This window comes from Grus americana, chromosome 1 (assembly GCF_028858705.1).
Source record: "Grus americana isolate bGruAme1 chromosome 1, bGruAme1.mat, whole genome shotgun sequence".
NCBI lineage: Eukaryota > Metazoa > Chordata > Aves > Gruiformes > Gruidae > Grus > Grus americana.
In genome coordinates, this window is record NC_072852.1 from 97,702,645 (window position 1) to 97,724,339 (window position 21,695).

Genomic DNA, 21,695 nt, shown 5'->3' on the forward strand with positions numbered 1-21,695 from the left:
CAACTGACAACCTGACATAACACACAGATAATTAAAAATCGACTCTATTGAAGAGCTATTTGTCATGCTGGTGCCAACTACTCTCTGCACTAAATAAAGGACCCTCTGGGGAAAGAAAAAAAATCCAATAGCATAGTTGATACAGCATGTAACAAGAATATGAAAAGTGCACAGGGAATCTTATTACAGAACTGTTTTCAACACTGATCATACCAAGATGCCTGAAAGCAAAACCCTAGAACACAGCTATTTCTCCGTGTGAATTAAGTATAGAAAAACCTGTAGACCTCTACAGTAAAAAATGCTATATGCTTTGAACAAAATTTTAAACAGATATCAATGTATTTGCTAGTTCCATTAGCCAATATTCATTACCAATTGGAAAAGCACTGCCAGGAAAGAATGCGGAAATGCTGTCAAAGTAGCTTGACGTGTCCATGCATTTATCTGCTATGCAACCCAGAGTTCAGCAACACTTGGCTTAGAGCAGCATACTGAAGCAGCACATTTTTCCAGGGGAAAAAAAAACAACCACCAAATCAATATTTATACACCATGCTTATTACTGTGGATTCTACCATGTAAACTCCAAAGATTTATTTACCATTTTCTCGTGATATGAACCTTACTACTGCATGACCTTACCACTGTAAGCAGCTTCACTTTTTGCCCTCCCATTCCACCATTTGAAAACAAAGTCAGACCAGCATTTATCAGTTTAATTAGTAACATGCTTGACATTTCCTGCTTGAATTTCTTTACATGAGCAGTTTCTGACAGAAAGGGAACACTCCCCCCAACCCATTTACTTACCCTTTCCCCATGACTAAGAGACTTAAATAGAAATGAACCTGTGTCTACAAATCTACTTTGACACTCAAATTTAAACCATTGGACTGAAGTAAAAATATATGGTTAACGAAACTTTCTTTCCCAACCGAGCTTGCAAAACTAACAAAACCCGTCACCCTCAGCAATTCAGATAACACTTTTTTTGACCTTCCTAAGCAGTAACTGCAATAACGCAAAAAGGCAACCAAACTGCATGTATGGTGCAGAAAGTTGGCAGTCGTCCCTATAATTTACTTAAGAGACTACATAAACCACAGAAAATAGAGCAATTATATTTTTTTATTCTCCTAGTCTTCACAGAGACCAGAACAATGTCTATAAATCTTACCTGTGGTTAAGTTATTAAAAAACAAAATTTCAGGAACAGATTAAAATTCATCTGATGTTGTATAATTGCAACAGAATGCACAAGGCTGTACTTAGACATGAGTGGAACAGATTCATTAAGACACATCTATTACACAACTGAAAAAACAAAGAATCTCAATATTTTAAAATCTAGCCATTACAAATGATACAAATAAAGGCTGTAATGCTACAGAAAAAGATATATATTAGATCACCCAAAACTCTGGTAGTTCTATCAAGATACAGATACTAATGAAATACTTCTGCCAACTACTAAAAGACATGTTATTCGTGCCACATATAAACTAAGCACAGTGTTCTGCCACTCAAAAACATGCATCAAATGCTAGTACTAGTCTTTCATATGAAAGTACATTTTAAAAAAAAAAAAAATCTAAATAGTTATCTATGAACAACATATGAAATCCTGCTGGTGTACAGCAGAAAGTGACAATGCTGACAATAGTTACCATGCACCAGACAGGACTGTCAAAAGAGTGCAGATCTTTTTTCAAGAATGAAAGGAAGTGTTGTAGGATTAGGAAAGTATTATCTAGTATTTAAGAAATATTTGTAGATTCATGTATTTCATTTTAGCATGCTTTCCCTAATTGATGCTCTTTGCTGAAAAGTCATTCAGATGTGGTGTTCTACTTGCTCAAATTCATATCTCCTCATAATTAGAAACGCCTCCACGTATTTAGTACATGAAGCACTTGCACCAATACGCTGATAAATACAGCTTTCAATGTAACATGTTCTAATTGATATAATCCATTTTATTTTTATGTTTGTACCTTAGACATCAGGAAGCAACGCTGCACAAATAATAATGGTATTCAGAACAGTCAAAATTAACGAGGTTAAATTATAAAAGTGCTTAACCTACAAAGCACGCTGCTTACCAGACAGCCATTAGAAGAATATACAGACAAAATGTTGACAGTGACTCCTATTTTGCTGTACATTTCCCTACATATATTTAGGAAGGTTAGCCACCAACAAAAGTTGCATTCAGCTCCTAATACAGATAATAGTTCTACCAAGACCATCAGAAGACCTATTTGCTATACAGTAGCTCAGGTTTTTTTTAGAACAAAGCTTCCACAATTACTACTTTTTCTTCCCAACTGATAGTTAAGCTACTTTAATTTTAGATTTTTTTTTAAGCCAGGTAGTATGCTAGCTACAAGTTTAAAAATCTTTACATATATTCATACATATGTATAAAATACTAAAACCTTAACAACAGAGCCCTACAAAGTGAGGTTCACTGTTTCTGCACTTAACTTGCCACCACTTAGACTGTGAATCATTGCAATCATATTGGAGTGTTTGTTCAATTCTTCCTTCTGTAGTTTTACAAGTGCTTCTTTTTCTTCCAAGCGTCCTTCCAACTGGGATTTTTGAACTTCCAGAGAAGATGCCTGCAGAAACAACCAAAATGTTATCATTTCATCCATTATCAACTGAAAAACATACACAATACAGTGAAAGCCGAGTGGCTTGGTCGTGAATTTAACCAAGTAATTAAAAAGCCTAGTTTTAAAATTACAAGCTTGTTTCAGAAATCTCTCTCTCAGCTATACATTTGGTGCACATGAATAATTACAGCTACTGCCACACTTCAAAACGTTAGATACCATGGGAAAGCACCAAATATCCCCCCCTGCCATGTTATCATTGCCCTATTTAAGCAGAAGTGTTCACAGTTAAGCCATCCACATTTCATTTCAAGCCCTACACCAGCAAATATTTACCTAGAACAAGGGAAATATTTGCTATATACTGGATAATATTGCCTGGAGAGATTAGAGTTTGCTTCCAGAGAATGGATGTACAGCAAATGCTTTGCCAGACTGCACACTTTGGGATTACTGATCAGTTTGCATGTAAAGTGAATCTCTGACTTGTGAGTTTATAGGGAGCCTTAACTATAGGCAAGGACATATAATCTGCACTGAAGTTCTGGGGATTTTGTTTTGTTTTTTTAAACATCACCTGGTTAACTTTGTGTAGCCAAACTGGTCTCTATTTTGAAAAAAAGACACTATTTTTCTTAGAGATAAAAATGGGTATTTCATTAGAATTTCAAAGATCAAAAAGAAAATCAGATGCATTTTGGTCCGTACATATGTAGCATATGTACCTTAATTCAGGATGTGAGAAAGGGGAGAGTAAGCCAATTCACATTTTACAGCAGTCAAAACTACTGAAGAGGAGTGTGCTACATTCTCTTATTTAATATTGCACTACAGGTGTTCTGGTTTTCTTCCAAACATTATGTACTCTCACACCATGCACCATATAGCCTCATTAGAGCCTAACCTTGACTGCTTTCCTCTTAAATTCAAGCCCAGCTACTCAAAACTCAAAAAGGTATACAATTAAAGCTAGGATTAATTTGTTCTTGTCCACTAGATAGACTGCTCTAGTTTCTTTAGCTACTTTACCACTGAAATATTGATTCACCGACTCTATCAGTTATACAGGGATCCAAAATTCCGATCTCTAGAATGCAGGTGCAAATAATTCCTTACCTTGATACTCAGTTCTTTCCTTGCTTGTTCCGTTTTACTTAATTCCTTTCTAAGAATATCTATAGTTTGTTCCACATCTGATTTTTCTTTCTGTTGTGTTTTCAGTTTTTCTTCCAGAACTTTTATTTTCTGTTGCAAGGCTTAAGAAAATGAACACATTAAGGATGGGTTGCTAAACTTAGAAAAAAGAGATACTGCATTGCCTGGGAAACAAGTATTTGAGACTCAATATGGCTGCTAATAATTGCATTACTGAGTAGTGCCACCTACTGCTAAGTTTTAGTGGTTGCTTCCAGTCATTTGCAGAAGAGTTAAATTAAGCTCTCAATTTGCAGCTCCTACAGAAAAATAGTTCTAATGGACAAGCTGTAAAAAGATCCTGAAGGGACACATGATGCTGTGCAGAGATTCAGTGAAGTCCATATAGTCTGAGAAATCACATTTATGTATCCTTTCAAAATAATAAAAATCTATGTTTGTTTTGTTCAACTGTTAAATTACGTATCCCTGGCTCACTTTAAGATTTGTACATTACTTAGTAAGATATAGCTGCTTATGTAGGGCATTTAATAACAACATCTAGTTAATCCAGTTAGTTCTCTACGTTCAGTGACCTTTAGGTAAGTGACTTACTTGCTATTTTGCCATCTCTCTCCTGTAGCTGTTGCTGTAATTCTTTTCTGTGATTTTCGGTTTCTATCAACTGTGCAGCAGTCCTAAAATTGCAGAGAAACACATTTTAATGATCAAAGTGAAGCACGCCACCATTTCTTTGTCCTGTGAAGCTAGAATTATTTTTGTATCATTTCCAATTGCTGTCAAGAGCTTTAAATCAACAAACCCATGAATTTGCAGGGTGAGAGTACAGAGAGATTTCATTTCCTTTTTTCCTCCCCATGAAACAGTCATTTCCCTTCTCTGATCGTGGACACATGGTAGAAACTACTGAAAAGGTTCACACCTGGAGCTTAAACACCAGAAACTTGCCTTAGATTACAACAAAGCATTCAAAATACCATGGTGGAACTGAAATTGTCTTTCAATCCAAGTCAAAATTCACTGCCATTAGTGATTAAGTATGCTGGCTTTTTAGCTCTTAGTATGCTTCTGAATTGACAATACCATTAGTAAAACCTGTTTCAGTTATTATCCATGCAAACCACATCTATGCATAAAGATTTTCCAATACCATTCTGAACATCTTCCAGATTGTCACACAACACTCAGCAAAAACGACCATTTCTTAAGATACCACTGTAGCCCATATATAGGTCTGCTGCAGTCCTCACTAGTTAGGATAATATTTGATTTCCATGATCATTTAATATATAGGTACTGTCATCTATCAGCAACATAGCTGTAACGTGAGCGTTTTGTACTCTGTGAAGCTAATCTACTTTTTCTGTTACTCCTAGCCTAATTTCTAAGGCATATTCTAACTACCACTTGCCTTGCCTAGATGGCATCTACTGCCATTTTTGTTTACTTGTTTATCCACTTACTATCTAAGTGTTCCTTAGTTCCTAAGCTGCAGCCTCTAGCAACAGGGAGAGTGTATTTCCATGGTCTCCATTGTATTCGTGGCAGTTCAAGGAATAACTGCTCCCCTGACCTGCCTTTAAAAAGGGCCACGTTTCATCACAGTATTTCCCCAATTACACTGAGCTGTGTACTGCACCAGTGAAAGTAAGTGTCCAAATTTATTCAGCAGCAAACTAATGGAAAAATTTTCACATTGATACATTTGAATCAGAACTCAAGGCAGTGATTTGGACTGCTCTGATTAATGATAAGGTAAGAGTCTGGAAGGATGAAGCGAACTTTGCAAGTAAAACCAAGAATAGCATTTTATTTCTAAACTGAATACGAGGCCTGCCTATGAGCATATTTTAAAGATATCTTCTGCAAAGTTAAATATTAAATAAAATGTCTCAAATAGGAAACCCATTTCCTTAGTTACATTGGTGAAAGGTACATCAGACCTCTATTTTAAGCCATCAAAAAGGAAAAAAAATATTAGTCCTCAAGAAGACATAAGTAATGCTAGTTTTGTGGTTGAGGAATGAAGTTTTATACCACAACGGAATACCAACCTATTTCTAATATAATTTTTAAATGTATTAGTTTAGCAGGGTAAGCATTTTTTTCTTATCTGAAAACACTGCAGAGAAGCCTTGCAGGCTAAAAAAGGAATACATGGAAGTCTTTGAATGATAACAGCCTTTAAGAACTCAACAACCACCAAAAAGACACCTCCCCACCCCCGCAAATGCACCCAAGAATGGATTGTTTTCATTGCTCTCTAATTCCTACTATTGCTGAAGTCTCTGGGTATTCCACCCTACCTCAAACCAATACAGGAGCAAAGTAAACCACCAAAGTCACTACTACGGGTTTTCATCTAGCATACACATATAAAGCAACCTTGAAGAATCTTTTGCTTTCTCTAACTCCACTTCTCAGATGTTACTTTAATCTCAATTTTTCAATTGTGCTTTAAGTGCTATTTAATTTTACTGTTTAGCTTTCATTTGCTATAAGATGACTGAATTGAACTTACCTGTCATTCTGCTGCTTGAGTGATTCATTTAGTTTCTTCATTGCTTCCATTTGTTTATTTAGTGAATCACATGTATTTTGTAGATCTTTATATTGTCTTTCAGTTGTTTCATACCTACAAATGAATTAGGGGGGGTTATGGTTGAAGAGTATAAGTGCTTTTGAAGAGCTTTTACTTTAATAATTTGTCAAATAATATTTGACCTCACCTGTGCAATCATCCCACTCAAGGTAAAAGCCAGGTGTTTTGGGGGGTAGTGTTTGGTTGAGGATTTTTTGGTGGTAATTTGTTGTTTGTCTGGGTGGAGTTTTTTTTGTTTGTTTTTTAAATGAACATACTTGGAGGAAGGAAAAAACCAAACCAAGCTTCAGTGGATCCCTTGCATATCCTTAATGATTAATGATCAGGAAGCAACCTTCCTCCAGTAGAACACTCTTAGGAACTAACAAAAACATACAGATGCCTTTAGAAATTTGACATACACAAACTGTTATAAATTAACTATTTGCAGTTACTTTTTAAGGGACCCTCTGAGTCAGTCTTTGACCTGCAGTTGTCTGGGGATACTAAAAACTGAACATACTAAAGACAATGCAATGTGCAATTAATGCAAGTTTATGAGGTGCGTCTCCTGCTCCTAAACAAATGTTTTCCTATCAAAAGGAAAATTCTCTCCCCGATGTCAGTTATCTGATTGTTCTTAAGGAACAGTATATCTAAATGTGTGCAGATTGTTTAGAAAGCAAGTTTTTGCTTTATAAAAACACATTGTAAGGATCAGAAAGCTATTTTATTTCCACTTTACAACTGTTAGATATTAGAGCAAAGCTGTTTAATTTCAGTGAAATCAGTCAAATGCATGTTCACAGAGTGTATGGCTGCATATAATTCAAGCAACAAAGGAGGCACTTCCACAGTTACCATACTAGATACTTAATCAAGAAACCCCATAATGGACAGAAGTTTTATACATTTTTTCCTCCCTCAATGACTCCTTCATTGGCAGCAGTGTGCCTTCACAATTGTCTGATATAACGCCTGCTCCCATTATTAAGCAAGAAACTTGCTTTCAGTTTTATCAGCTTCTTTGCCTTGCTGACACCTAGTGACGAGACCAACTCATGCGAGTTGAAAAGCCAAAGCTCTTTTAACCCTTTATTCTTCCAAAGCATATTCTATTTTCATAAATAGTTTCTATCCTTACGTACTTTTTGTGTCTCACATTTCTGTGTCCTTTTTTTAGCTTAAGATCCTAAAGAAATAATGCTTATAAGTAGTTCGGGACACACAAGATGCTTCCTTCCTCCCTACCTTGCTTTTACCTGATTTCAGTCAAATTTGCTACAGAAGTGGTCAAAGATGCAAACTCCTATCTTAAGCAGACATACTGTATTGGCTGCTTCTCCAGACTATTTATAGTATTTTGTCAAGACAGCATATAAGATCAAAGAAAAAAAGCTGAGAGTATGGTATAATACTAACAGAAACTATGCATTGTCAATTCTGTTTCTTAAAGAATGATGATCCCTTTTATACAAAGTTCGTGCTATTTCCTGAACTGGACCTTCAACATCTACAACTTTAGTTCTCATTCCATTTACCATACTAACTTCTTGAATGACTTAAGTTAACCTCATCAGCAAGCACATAGAAAAAAAAAATAAATTAATTTTTCACTTAAACACATGAAGTTCCATGTAGTGTTGCCCTTCTAGTGTGCTTAGTCCAATAAAGGGCTTCATCGCTCTTTGAATATGAAGTATTTGCTTAGAGATCTTATGTGCCTTACCTTTGAAGAAGATCGACAGAGGATTTTTTCAGTATTGCATGTTCTTCAGCAACTGTTTGTAATTTCCTGTTGTGTTGAAAGAGCTGTTCAATATCAGTCTGTGCTTTTTCAGATTCTACCTGCTGAGCTTTCAGCAAATCATGAAGTTCTTCATTTTTTCGTTCTGCATCCTTCAACATTGCAGCAAGAGTTCTTGCCTTTGAGTGGAAAGACCCCCCCACCAAAAAAGCAACCCATAATTACAAGCAATTCTGTTTCACAAGTCACTTTGTACTAGGCATATTTGAAGCCACAGATCTAACACTAACATGCCATCAGCTACATTAGGAAATGGGTTTCTCTCACCTAATATTAACTACAGATTAATTTGTTCACTCTAAGTTCCTTTAGCTCCCTTTATAGACAGTGTGAGGAGGGGAGGGAAGAAAAAAAGTAAAAGATGATTCATTTTAGCTATGGATTAATAATCCACAGCCCAATCTTTATTACAACCTTTAAAGAACAGAAATTATTGAGTTTTCACCTCAAATATGTACCCCATGGAAACATGCTTTTTTGAAAGTTCATCTTTGACAAGTGATTAAAAGGCACAAACAGGAAACAGTTCTTCATATACCAGCAAATTCTATATAGAATTCTAGTAAGTGGCTTTATTAATTTTCAAGATTACTACCATTAAATTAACACTAATGGTTAACAAATAATAATCAGTACTGTAGGTTAATTTTGTTGACTTCCTGTAAGGGAAAGGACTTTAAAGAAAACTGTTGCAAAGAACAATCCAAAGGAAAACAGGATGTTTATGATGAAAATTAAGACCCCTCTAACTTGCAAGCATAGCTTACAGCTAGACAGTATAGTTTCCACACATGGAATCACAGTTAAAGCTGCCAATTACTACTCAGTCCCACCCCAGAGTCCCAGAAGGAAGTCCCTGCTACTTACCTCAGACTCAGCCTGGGCTCTCTGACATCGGTATTGAGCCATCAGCCTATCCGCCTGAGCCAGAGCTAGTGCCTTTGCTTCCAAAAAGCCTTGCAGCCTACTTTCTTTAGACTGTACATAGGAAGAATGTTTTTTATTAACATTTTCTGAATGTACAGACAGCAATGTACCCATACATGTTAGGTTGTACTCACTGCTAATGCTGACAGCTTCTGCTCATAGACATCCATTATATCAGAGATCCTCATATCAGTGAACGGCTCCTTCATCTGTGGAAATGTTTTCCAATTATTGCTACTGTAAATTTGTGTTTACTTAGATAGGTAACGTGTCCCTAAAGAGCTCAGTAGTTTTGTGAGCTCCACCTGTCCACTAGCTTTTTGAGTTCTTATTGATATTTCTGATACTGCCTGCTCAAATGTGTCCACCTGACTCCTGTGGAAAGTTTGTGAATAATTGAACTATTTAGGCTGAGAAGGATTCATCTGCAGAAGATTATCAATCCAGCACTATGAAAAGGGAACATCACCACTCTAAACTGGTTCCTCTTGGTCTAATCTTTGCTGGAGAATTAGCAGTCCTCTCATAGGACACAAAGTAATTTGCCCTCATAATAACAGCACAAAATACACATGGCTAAAAGTCCTTGTTCATACTCAGAGGCCTTCTCAACATATAGACTATCAGAAAAGGCCCAGGAAAGTTGTTCTGAAAGGATGCTATACAAGCTATCCCAGCTGTTCATACAATGAACACCTACTGAAAAGCTACCATCTTTGCACCATTTTGAAACATTATGCAAGAATTTTTTTACATATTAACAGTAGCCCTTGCGTAGCTCCAGTTCTCAGCTCATTTTCCTGTCCCTAAAGTACGAAACAAGTAGTTTCTTTTCCTGCTTACAAACCTGTCATCTCTCTGTCCTTTTAAATGTTACTACTATAAGAAAAGCTTCTGTAAGTTCTATTCACTCTCTCTGTACAGTAATACTATTAAAAGTGTTCTCTTAATTATGTTTTTACACACACTTGAGCTTCACACAACATATGGAACGCACACAGAGATGAAGTACCGGCTATTTTAAGTGAATATGTATATTGATTTTTAAAGGAAAGTTCTACTAATTAGAAGGTCTAAGAAAAGATTCGCTCAACAATTCATCAACTTTCTTCCCTCAAAAATCGAAGGAGCTTTACAATCTGTCACATTACTGAAGCTGCTGCACTAGCGCTGTTAGGCATCTGTGGCTGCTTTGACTTACGTTAATATATACACAGCAAAGCACCTACAGACTGTCATCTGCAATCCTGAAAAGAATGATCAATGGGAGAATCCAGTGGCAGTGTACAAAGTAAGCCAATGAAGACTCAACTTGACCTTTTTCACTATTATTCTGGCTGCTGTCTGGAACTGGTAGCTTGCTGAGTTTCATTATCGCTTACAACAAAGAGAGGAGGGTTGCAAAGCTAAGGCTGGAGGCAATGCCATTAATGCAGATATCAAGCAGTTATCAGGCACTTTCGGTTCATTTTCCCAATTTGCATACTGTTCTTTTAAGCCAAAAGAAAGTACAGGCAATAATCCATCACTCCAAAGCAGCTAAAAAGCTACTCGCTCGCAACAGAAGAGAGAGGAAATATATTCATTACCTGACAGTATGGCCTGCAAAGAAACACACTGCATGTAGTGCCTGTTTGAGTGTCTCATTCACAATGCATATTGCCGCAGAGGGAAGCAAAAAACTTTCTTCTGAAGTAATAATAGTGCCTTTCCAAGAAGGCCACAAAAACTGAACTGCAAATGCTAAAGTCAGCTACATGCGAGAAAAGGAAAAATATTTGTATGTGTGTTTAGGCACACAAGGGATGCACCATACTCTAAAGCAGCATATCATCTCTATTTTATTACAGGCTATTTCTTAGGAAGTAGGGGGAGGAGGCTCCTTGTAAGTGTCACAGCAAGTCTAGGCAGTTGTGACTATATCTGACACCTGTCTCCACATCTGACAACCCCACTGGAGAAAGGGATCTCAATAAGGAGTCCAGCTTCTGATGTAGCACAAAGAATCATCATTAAATTCTGCTCAGGAGCTCAGTAAAAAAGAGTACATTCTAAATAGGCAGGAATCTAAACTGAACTCAACTGACACATGCGCTATAGCCTAACACTTGGATTTCAATTTGGGTCCCCCCCAGTATAAAAGAGTCAAATATTTAACAAGGACATATAAATTCTACTAACCTCTAGTCCAGAATGAAGTTTTTGTATTAGTTCCTGAATATTTGAAGCTGTGGATTCATCACTTGAAGGACAAGATGAAGAACACCTCACTGAAGTAACACTGGTCACAGGTGACTGCATTTGGATTCTTTTCGATGCGTGCTCCATTTCTTGTTGTCTGTAAGCGTTATTTGCCGCAATACTTTCACCAAGCCTGTATAAACATAAAGGTTATTAATAATGAGGCAACCTGCTACAAATATCATTGCAAGGATTGAAGATGAGAACTATTTCATAACATAATTAACTTCTCTTTCGTTAAAGAGATTACACAGCAGTCACATTTGCATTATCACACAACATTAAGATGTGGTATCAGACACATGCCCAAACTGTCCAGAGATAGAAAAAGCAGGAAAGCCTGTCACAGCTAGCCTTTAGAAACAAATGCAGTATCTTGCCAGAAAGGGCATGGTGTTCAGCTCTTCTCAAGCAGAAGAGATCATCTGTCTCTTATTAACCTGAAAAAAACATTATTTCACATGTCATTATTCAATTTAACTAGGCCACTGTTTGTGAGTAAGAAGGCTGAGAAGGTATTTAGTAAGAATTTATTAGACATAAAAATAAGAAGATTGAATCACGAAAAGGCAGAGTGCTACCAATAAACCTTAGTGTTTCCTTGTCTGTGATGAAGTTTTACAATACTATATTGGTACACCACATTGCATTTTCTAAGTTTCAACCAAAATGTAAGTATGCAGATAAAAGTGCAATTGGTTAAAATTTGTACAGAGAAAAAGAACACAAAAGGCAAGACAGAAATAATTACAGTACCTATATTCCATTGTCTGTATGTAATTTGTGGTTGGTATTTTCAAGGCAGCTACTAACGACATGTTCCAAATCAGAGAGAATGGGAAGTCAAAAGAAGCTGATTTTTGAGGAACCAGTCAAAAATCTTTTCCTCTCAATAAATTCCTTAATTACTAGGTTATCCCTACCACTTCACTGAAGCGCTGTCTCAATTGCTACCTAAGTGAACAGACTATTTTTAACTCGCATTTATAGACGGATTATTTGGCTATTCCATTGTACAACTCCAGGCACATTAGATTGTACAGATCCTTCATTCTTCCAGTCAGACTATTTGTTACTGGCCATTATAAAAATGTTTCCTGTATCCACAAAATCATGTGATCATAGAATAGTTGAAGTTGAAAGAGACCTCTACAGATCATCTAGTTCAACTCTCCTGCTCTAAGCAGGTTGCTCAGGACTATGTCCAGTAGTTTTGACTATCTCAAAAGATGAAGACTCCACAACTTCTCCAGGCAACTTTTTCCAGTGTTTGACTCCCCTTACAGTAAAGTGGTTTGGTTTCCCCCACCCCCCTTACATTTAAAGAAATTAAAAATTTTTTTCTTATATTTCAGTTTGTGCCTACCTCTTGTCCTATTGATAGATACCACTGAGAAGACTCTCGCTCCATCTTCTTTCTTCCTTTCCATTAGACATTTATACACATTGATAACACTCCCCGCCCCCAAGTCTTCTCAAAACTAAACAATCACAGCTTGCAGTCTCACCTTATATGACACATGCTCGTCCCTCAAACATCTTAATGGCCCTCCACTAGACTCTCTAGTATGTTTGTATCTCTCTCATGCTGGGGAGCAGAGACCTGGACACACCACTCCAGATGTGATCGCACCAGGGCTGAGCAGAGGGGAATGATCCCCTCCTTTGACCTGCCAGCAATACTCTTCCTAATGCAGTCCAAAGTGCTACTGATAGTCTTTGCCATTCCTGAAGAGAGAAGTCACATTTGCTTTCTTCTAGTTCTCAGGAATCTCTCCCAATCACCATGACTTTTCAAAGATAATTTAGGGTGGCCTTGTAATGACATCAGCCAACTCCCTAAGCACTCATGGGTGCATCCTGTCAGGTCTCATGGACTTCTGTATGTCCAGTTTGTTTAAATGTTCCATAACATCATCCTCTGCTACCCAGGATAAGTCTTCTTTCCTCTATACTTTCCCATTGCTCTTAGGGGCCTAGGATTCCCAAAGGCAAATCAGTGAAGACCAAGGTGAACAAGGCATTATGTCAACCTTTTCCATGTCCTTTGTCACGAGGTCCCCTGCCCCATTCAGCAGAAAGGCACACATTTCTCACAGTATGTCTTTTGCTGCTCAGGTACTGATAGAAATCTTTCTTGTTGCCCTTCACATCCACCAGGTTCAACTCCAGGTGAGCTGTGGCTTTTCTAAACCTATCTCTCTATACTTGGACACTTTCTCTATATTCCTCCCAGGTCATCTGTCTCTGCTTCCACCTCTTGCACGCTTCCTTTTTATATTTGAGTTTTGTCAGGAGCTCCTTGCAGGTCTCCCACCATGTTTGTTTGATTTTCTGCTCATTGGGATGGACCATTAAGGCCTTGAAGAAAACGATCCTTTGCGGAGGAAGGGTAAAAGGGATGGGGCAGGAGAGGGAAAAAAAAAAAAAAAAAGTAAAAAAAGTTAACCAACCAGCTCTCCTTGACCCCTCTTCTCCTCGGGGCCGTATCCCATGGGATTCTTCCAAGCAGATCATGAAAGAGGCAAAGATCTGCTCTCCTGAAGGCCAGGGTTGTGATCCCACTTTTTGCCCTGTGCCGTCCTCTCAGGAACTTAAGCATCACCATCTCATGGTCACTGCAGTCAAGGATGTCACTGACCTTCACATCCCGAAACAGTTCCTTGTTTGTAAGTAATAAAAGTGAGCAGGATGTCTCCTATCATCAGCTCTTCAATTCTCTGTGTTAGGAAATGGTCATCAATGTGCTCCAGAAGCCTCCTGTATTGTTTGTGCCCCCTACTTTGTTACCTCTTCAGCAGATACCAAGGTGGTTAAAATCTTCTACAAGGACCACAGCCTATGAATGTGAGGCTTCCAGCTGTCTAAAGGCTTCATCTACTACTTCTTTCTGATCTGGCGGTCTGTAGCAGACACCTACTAAAACACGGCCCATTTTGGTCTGCCTCCTAATCCTAACTCAAATTCTCAGCTGGTTTATCTGTCCCAAGGCAGAGTTTCATGCATTCCCTCCGTGCTCTCATAAAAATGGTGACTCTCCTTCCTCACTTTCTGGCTCAACCTTCCTAAAGGGCCTGCATCCATCCACTGCAGCACTCCAGTGATGTGAGCCATCCCACCACAGCTCTGCGATTCCATAGCCTTGTAACTGCATGCAGACTTCCAGTTTCTCCTGTTTTTTCCCAATGCTGTGTGTATTATTTTGCAGGCATTTCAGAGAGTTACCCCACTTTGCTGATTTCCCAGGAAGAGTATGAGGGCTTTTCCCTCACAATACTGTCCTGAAAGCAATCTCTTATTTATGTGCATATTGGGGTGACCCAGCTTTAGTCTTATGGTGTTGAATGTAAGGTTCCTCCTGTTCACATAAACACAAACCCCTTTGTTTTCCAACCCAGTCTACCACTTCCTCACTTGATTGTTGGTCATCTTTTCCCCTCCCTTGTAGCTTTTAGGTCTCATCAGGTTGGCCAGTCCTTGATCCTCATTGTCATGGAAACCAAACCAAAACTGTTTCTGACACTGGTTATACAACTAATTGTTGACCTATAGAACCTATCCACAGCTCCTCAAGTCCTTCCCCTTTCCCTGGCAGAATTGAGGGGAACATTACCTGTTGCCCCATGGCTTCCAGGCATCGCCATCATGGGAGTCTCTGTTTCCCAACCCGATAGGCATAGACTCTGTCTGCCCCTCCTTTGATACATCTGGGGTCTCAGGCACTTGAAATTGCAAGGTCTTGAAGATCTGGTCAATCTCTTCCTCATCATCTCCAATACTCACAGGTTGCTGACCTCCCACAGCTCCTTTATTTGGCCGCAGATCCTCAGCAACGGCACACCTCCTGCAGCCTAGCAGACCACCTCCTGCTGGTCCAGCTTTAGTAAGTTGTCCCAAGCACTCCCTGCAACCTGAGACCTCCGGAGCTGCATACCTCTTCCGAAACTCTACTTGGGTTGGCGCTTCAGCTTTCAGAATTTATTTTGTACTCGTTCTGATGGTTTTACAGACATTCCTCTAATTACATATCACACCCCACCCCCTCACCCCCTCCCATATTTCCCTCCTGAAGTCTACAGCTAACTAGATATATTGATACATAGTACTACTTGGTAATCATAAAAACAGCACTGATGTTTTCAGTATGAACACAGTTTCGGACTCTTATTATTGTGTTCTTATCACTGGTCTATTTTTGGGTTATGATAGAGAAGAGTAGGATTCCTTAGGCGTGGGGAATTTTTTTGTTTTTTGAAGTTCCGGTACATGCCACTAACCTCACAAGCTTTCTCAAAAACAACCAAACCAACCCACAAATGAGGCAAATTACCACGATTTGGTTAGGTCATCTTCCTTTCCTCCTTTAGTTTTCCCCCCATATAAGTAATAATTCAGTCACTGTTCCAAGATAAACTAGTTACGTTACAAATCTTTCACTCAAGAAAAGAAGCTCAAATGTCAAAAAGGCATCCAATCTGGAAGTCCTTTCAAACAATTTCCCCTCTGCTAACAAAAAGGGAAGAAGTTTCAGATTGGTTTTCTAAGTTGCAAAGACCATGATACAATTTAAGATCGTTTTTTCCTATTTTGTGACATCTACAGAAATAAGGACTCCATCAAATAGGAGAAAGATATTGAGAAACTCTATTTAGACCACCTTAAATACTACCTGAACTGCCATCTGCCCATGTCTTATCCTATTCCGTTCTTTCTTGGAAGTTACTGCAAAGCTTTAGAAACTGAAGAGTGACATGCGTGACAAAGTTCAGTAGAGAGAGAAATCTGACAGTCAGACTAGACTATTAGATGCACTCCAAGTAGAAAGTTCCAAGCACAGACTTCAGGCAAATGAACCTTGAGGGACAGAAGTCAGTCACTACCATGCTCTCTAGAATGTGATGTTAATTGAATACCATTAACATCTGAACTACTTCCTCACGCCTCCAAGATCGCTACTGTCTCTTAACTGCGGATAAAGAAGAAACAAGATAATTTTTCTGAAGTTCCTGTCTCTGAAGGTAATATGCCAAGAAATATAAATATCACTAAGCCCATAAAAATGTCAAACCCTACCAGACTTACATAAAAATAAACTTACACTATGGCAGGAAAATCTGGTAAGGGTGCAGCCTCAAACAGTATTCTAAGTCCCACTTGGACTTGCTCTCTATGGTCTGATGTTAAAGCAAACGTCAAAGGCATAATCAAGCGTTGATCCTAAGGAAGAAACCACTTTGGTCAAAACAAGATATAATAGTCAACAACAAATAAAAACCCCAAAACCACTCAGACATCACAATATCAAGGCCCATGAGCACAGAAATGTTTTAATCAAAACTTAAGCTGCCTTCTTAAAAGTTTGCCCTTCTGAGTCTGAAGTCAATGGAAAACAAATGATTTTAAAAATAGTTTACACTTCAGAGTATTTAGAAATGTATTTTGCCATTAAAGCCAATGCAACAGGTCAAGAGACTACTTAAATCCTTCAAATTTTCAAGTGCTTGATTTCCATCATAAAGGGTCACAAGCTTAAGTTCAATAAGGACTTCCTGAGGACTGTGAAACTCTCATTGCTACCCATTAAATTACACAATTCCCATGTTTGAAAGAAAACCGTCCAAAACAGCATGAAGTGTTTGACTGTCTGCATTACTTTTCCATCTACAAAGTAAATTGTTAAGGTACAATCTGAACAATAGTTACCAGAAACTGTTTTGAGTATATAAAGTCACAAATTAGATGTCTATATTTAACAGTAACGAACTCCACTAATAATTATACAGTTGTGATACTTTTTTCTAGTTTGCTACCTTTAAACTGCAGCCTAACACAGTCTTAAAAGAATAATTCTTACCAGGTAGCTGAAATATGATTTTACATGCATTACTGAAATAAATGATTGGAGTAAAAGCAAATTACTCTTATTTTAGAAGAATTATCAATAAAACAAACTTTAAGAATTGTGCCCAGGGGACTGTATTTTCCTACAGGTTTTACTACTTCAGAGATAAACATGCCATACATTCAGAACTAAACCCACTGTAGTGCAGTGACACTTTGCTTCAGAGATACTTTACAGAAGATATTTTAAAATATCATACCTGCAAAATTTTGTAGAAGCTCACCTCCATACCAGGTACATCCTGCTTCAGTCTGCTCATAAGATCAAGCATTTTCAAAATAATATCAGCAGCAAGTTTGCTTTTAAACATATAAATAGAAAAGCAAAGTGGGTGGAAAAACAAAAGGCAGAGCAAGAGTTGTCAAATCAGCACCGATAAATAAATTCAATCAATTTAGAAAAAACCCAAACAACCTTCATAAAGAAATTAAATATGTCTAGCAAGGCAACAACGCCAACACCAAGAGAGATCACTGAGTTCCTTGGACATGCTGCTGAGTTTCTCCAGCATGCTAAGGATGGCAACAGTGAAGACCAAAAAAACCACCCACTTTCAAGTTGAAAGCGAGGAGGGCTTAATTGTAGGTCCAATTACATTTCACTGGTTTTTGGCCATATAACTCTTAGTCATATTGACATTCAGGTTAATGACACTAAGCTGAAGGAAGGTATATTCCATTTTCAGTGCAGGAATTCCCTCCCATACTGAATTGTGGTATTTTTTGAACTCTGGTTGCATAAAATTAACATGAAAAATTAGGTGCCATGGGCAGTTCTGGTAAGCTTCAACTTGGATAAGCTTGAACTACTGCATGAGGTTTAAGGTCATTATTCCACATAAGTGGATCTCCAGCTTATGCCGAAAACAATATCTGAATGTTTAAACTAGGTTTTACTTATTGAACTGACCAGCAACATTACTTCCGATTGTTACAAAAATACTAAGTTTGATTTAAAAACAGTCTTGATTTACACACATTTAAATGGTACTTTCAACTACAATATACTTTCCATTGGAACAATACCACAACTCTCATACAAGTCTTGCTAAATTAGATTTTAGACAAATTTGCGTGCTTACCACATTTTAGAGTCCACTACTTTTGTCCCCAAACCAACATCAATCCCACTATAGGTAAACTGGTGTTCTATTAGAGACGTGCATTGGCTGGCAGTCAGTACCGTCGAGGCACGCATTTTCAGTGCGTCATCTCTACAGAGCAGTAAACTGAGAGTTAAGAATAAACTTAATATACTTATGCTGAGGTATTGGCAGCAAAAGGCAACATTTTCTAGTAATAAAGGACACAAATGTTAGTGTATCAAAGCACAAGAGCCTCCAAAAATGCTTTTAACACTCAACTACACAAACCACTTAAATCATGCCTAACTCACAAGCCAAGCAAGCTTCACTTTTCAATTAAAACACACACTTACTTGGAAACAGACAGCTAAGGGAAACCACACTAGAATGAGTGGCATAAAGAAAGATGATGAACAAAAGGCAGTGAACAATCAGTCCATAATACAAGAACTAGCAAATGGACTTATTCACAGAACTCAGCTTAGATACAGGACTATGTCCTGCAGTCATGTCCTCCTTACTACGTGACACTGTGGACACTAAGGACTCCAAGAGGAGTATAAAACTTAATAATTCCACACTATTCTTCCTTGTTTCACTGATCTAAATTTGTATCACATTTGGCTAGGAGCTGCACCTAGCTAGGCAAAACCACTATAGTGATCAAGATGGCCACCCAAACTCTCCTTCAACAGAAAACACTCATCATCATTTTTGATCTGCAAAGTGCTTCTACTGTTGAATAGCCACCACATTTTATCCTGCACCACTGTATTACAAAATAATTTCACAGCAATTAGAAAGCTACTTAAGGTCTTTCAAGATGATAGTCCAAAGTAAAATCAGGGCAGTTATTATTAAAAGCTATTAAAGTGTCCCAAGATGGACTTTTCTTCTAACAGAGCAAATCACGGTGGAGGAGTAATAAATTAATTTCCAACAGGCACATAAAAAGGATATTTGTCAGGACATTAATAGCCTTGACCATTCTTTCACACTTTTTCTTCACTAATAGCTCATCTACAATCTGTTCCGGCATCTGAAGATGATCAAGAAGAACAGGCAGCAAAAGATCCACAAAGTGTTCGGCTGAGGCACTATTCCCACTGTTAATAATATCCTGTAATAAACACGTTTTATGTCAATATTTAAAACTACAGAACAAGGAAGCCAAGCTTACTCTACCCCTTCCTCCACCAGCCTCTTCTAGCTTTCCCAGCCTCTTGCTATTTCAGACTGCTGTTCCAGTACCATACTGGAGGAGGAAGTTTAACAAAGAATGCCGAAACAGCAGAAGCTTCCTCATTCTACAAGTCCTAGAAAGCAATTCATTGATAGCTTTGTATCTACCTCACGACTTCATGAACTGCCATATCTTCCACTTAAAATTCTTCCTGTTCTAGAATTCCATGCTTGGTAAAATACCTTTTCTTTTAAAGACATGCTGTACTTTACAAATGTGTCTGTGTTGAAGGTTATTTCAGGTATATTTTTACATGCCATTTTTCAAGTAAAATGCTAATAGTTATTTAAAAAAAATCAATTAAAAATATAGCTGTTAGGAAGCTCTTCAAACTCAATTATCAGTCTTGGTACCTCAAAAATCTCTTTGAATAGTTGCAATGCTAGAACTGAACAGTCTTCAGAGCCTTCCAAAGGTTGGTTTGACAAGTGCACCAATGCAACAGATGGTTCAAAAGTCTTTGAGCGAGTCACAAATCTAGTATTTCCAGAGACTGGCAAGCCAGATGGTTCCAGTATTGCCTGCCGCAGGGTATGACGCAGTTCTATCACAGAACAGAAGGCAAGCAGCAGCTCTAAGATCTGTGTGAAGTGAATGAGAGTTCAAATGCTTTAAAATCAAGTACTTACACAGAAATTGCAACTCCCATAGCACAAGTCTAAAGAGATGTGTAAGTTCTGTGCAACTCCTTTTAGCACTTTAAAGTTTTGTGAATAATAGTTTTCTTTCCTTAAAGCCAAGTCAGCAGCAGAAACACAGTTCATTTGACTGGTGAAGGCTTGTGACAGTTGGTATTCAGTGTACTGTTTTCCCTTCCTTTTTAAAAAGCATGACTGCTGGATAGTGATCTAATAAGCAGCAGAAATGCATATACACTCAGAATGAAGAAAGCTATGGAAGGAAAAATATTCTGAGACAAATGGATGCACGTGTGCATACTCAGGGATGAAGAGGAAAGCACCCTGGACAGCTCCTTGTCAATATGTCTTTCTAAATAAAACCAATAAACAACAAAACCTAACATGCTCAGAAACATTAGCATTTATTATTCACAATGATGTGAAACATTCATTTAAAAAAAGCTTAAGATTTGTTTCACAGATGTATTTAGCCCTAAAATTTTCACAACATTTCATGTTTCAGCCTTTAGCAACAGATAACCAAGGTTCCATTTACATAAGGTGGTATCAAGACAAAATAGAATGCAACAGTTAACTGCTTAACCAAATACGGCATCAATTTGTTCAACTAATATGAAAAAAAATTTATTCCTAAATCTTTGAAATCAGCATCATAGCTCCCTAATCATCAGTTCAAAGTCTGAGTAATTCAAGTTTTAGCCAGTGAAGCAGGGTACACCCTCCATTTCTGGCAGATCCCAAAATTTCTTATTAGCCAAAGCACAAAAGGTGTTTACGTTGGCTTTTTGCCTTTATATCTTTTGCCTGAAAGCAGACACACATAATCTGGCAAAAAACCCCAACCATTACAAATTCAACCTGACAGTCTTTTAAACAACTAGAAAATACAAACTTGGTGAATACCATAGGTCACTTAAGAGTCCTGAAGTCAATGTATTTCATTATAAACTTTGTACACAAGGAACCTGCTTATGACTACAGAAGTGAAACTTGATTAGGAGTTGTACCCTCATAGCCTTAAACTGAAAAAGTATAAATACCTTAGATGATGAATCAGGATCCCTTCCATGAAGAAGATCTAATACTTGACCAAGGCATGAGGTAAAGTGCTCATATCTACAGCACACAGAGAAAAAAAGAAAAAAAATAAAATTAATTTCACCACTCAGACATTTATGCCAAGTGATGAATGCAAGCACAAACATTGTGTTTGCACACAAACACTTCAAGCACAGTAATAGTTTTGATAATGTAATTTCTATTTAAAAGAGACTAAGCTTTAAAAATATTCTAAGAATGAAAGCAAATTCCTTAAAACAAGCCAAGATTTTCCAACTATTTTTACTGCTAGATTTAGATTGAAATTCAGCAACTAAATTCTGCTAGCTGAATTTGCAGAACCACTAGTCAAGCTCTCCACAGAGCTACTCTGTAATGCCTTCCAGTAAATGATTACAACTGCAACTGTGCTATTCCACTTCAGGATAATA

At 37.7% G+C, this 21,695-nt stretch overlaps 1 protein-coding gene across 1 annotated transcript in view; it reads right to left on the reverse strand.

Annotated features, from left to right (window-relative positions):
- Positions 1-1,113: 1,113 nt before the first annotated feature.
- CIP2A (cellular inhibitor of PP2A) overlaps positions 1,114-21,695 on the reverse strand; it is a 28,120-nt gene continuing 7,538 nt past the window's right edge. The window contains exons 8-21 of the mRNA XM_054812979.1: positions 21,246-21,321; positions 19,918-20,145; positions 19,282-19,441; positions 18,319-18,460; positions 17,437-17,536; positions 16,434-16,552; positions 11,276-11,468; positions 9,229-9,303; positions 9,035-9,145; positions 8,090-8,286; positions 6,301-6,414; positions 4,374-4,456; positions 3,741-3,880; positions 1,114-2,627 (exon numbers count right to left, since the gene is read on the reverse strand). Of these exons, the coding sequence (XP_054668954.1) occupies positions 2,457-2,627; positions 3,741-3,880; positions 4,374-4,456; positions 6,301-6,414; positions 8,090-8,286; positions 9,035-9,145; positions 9,229-9,303; positions 11,276-11,468; positions 16,434-16,552; positions 17,437-17,536; positions 18,319-18,460; positions 19,282-19,441; positions 19,918-20,145; positions 21,246-21,321 (1,909 nt within the window). The 3' untranslated portion in view covers positions 1,114-2,456. The remainder of the gene's footprint in view (positions 2,628-3,740; positions 3,881-4,373; positions 4,457-6,300; positions 6,415-8,089; positions 8,287-9,034; positions 9,146-9,228; positions 9,304-11,275; positions 11,469-16,433; positions 16,553-17,436; positions 17,537-18,318; positions 18,461-19,281; positions 19,442-19,917; positions 20,146-21,245; positions 21,322-21,695) is intronic.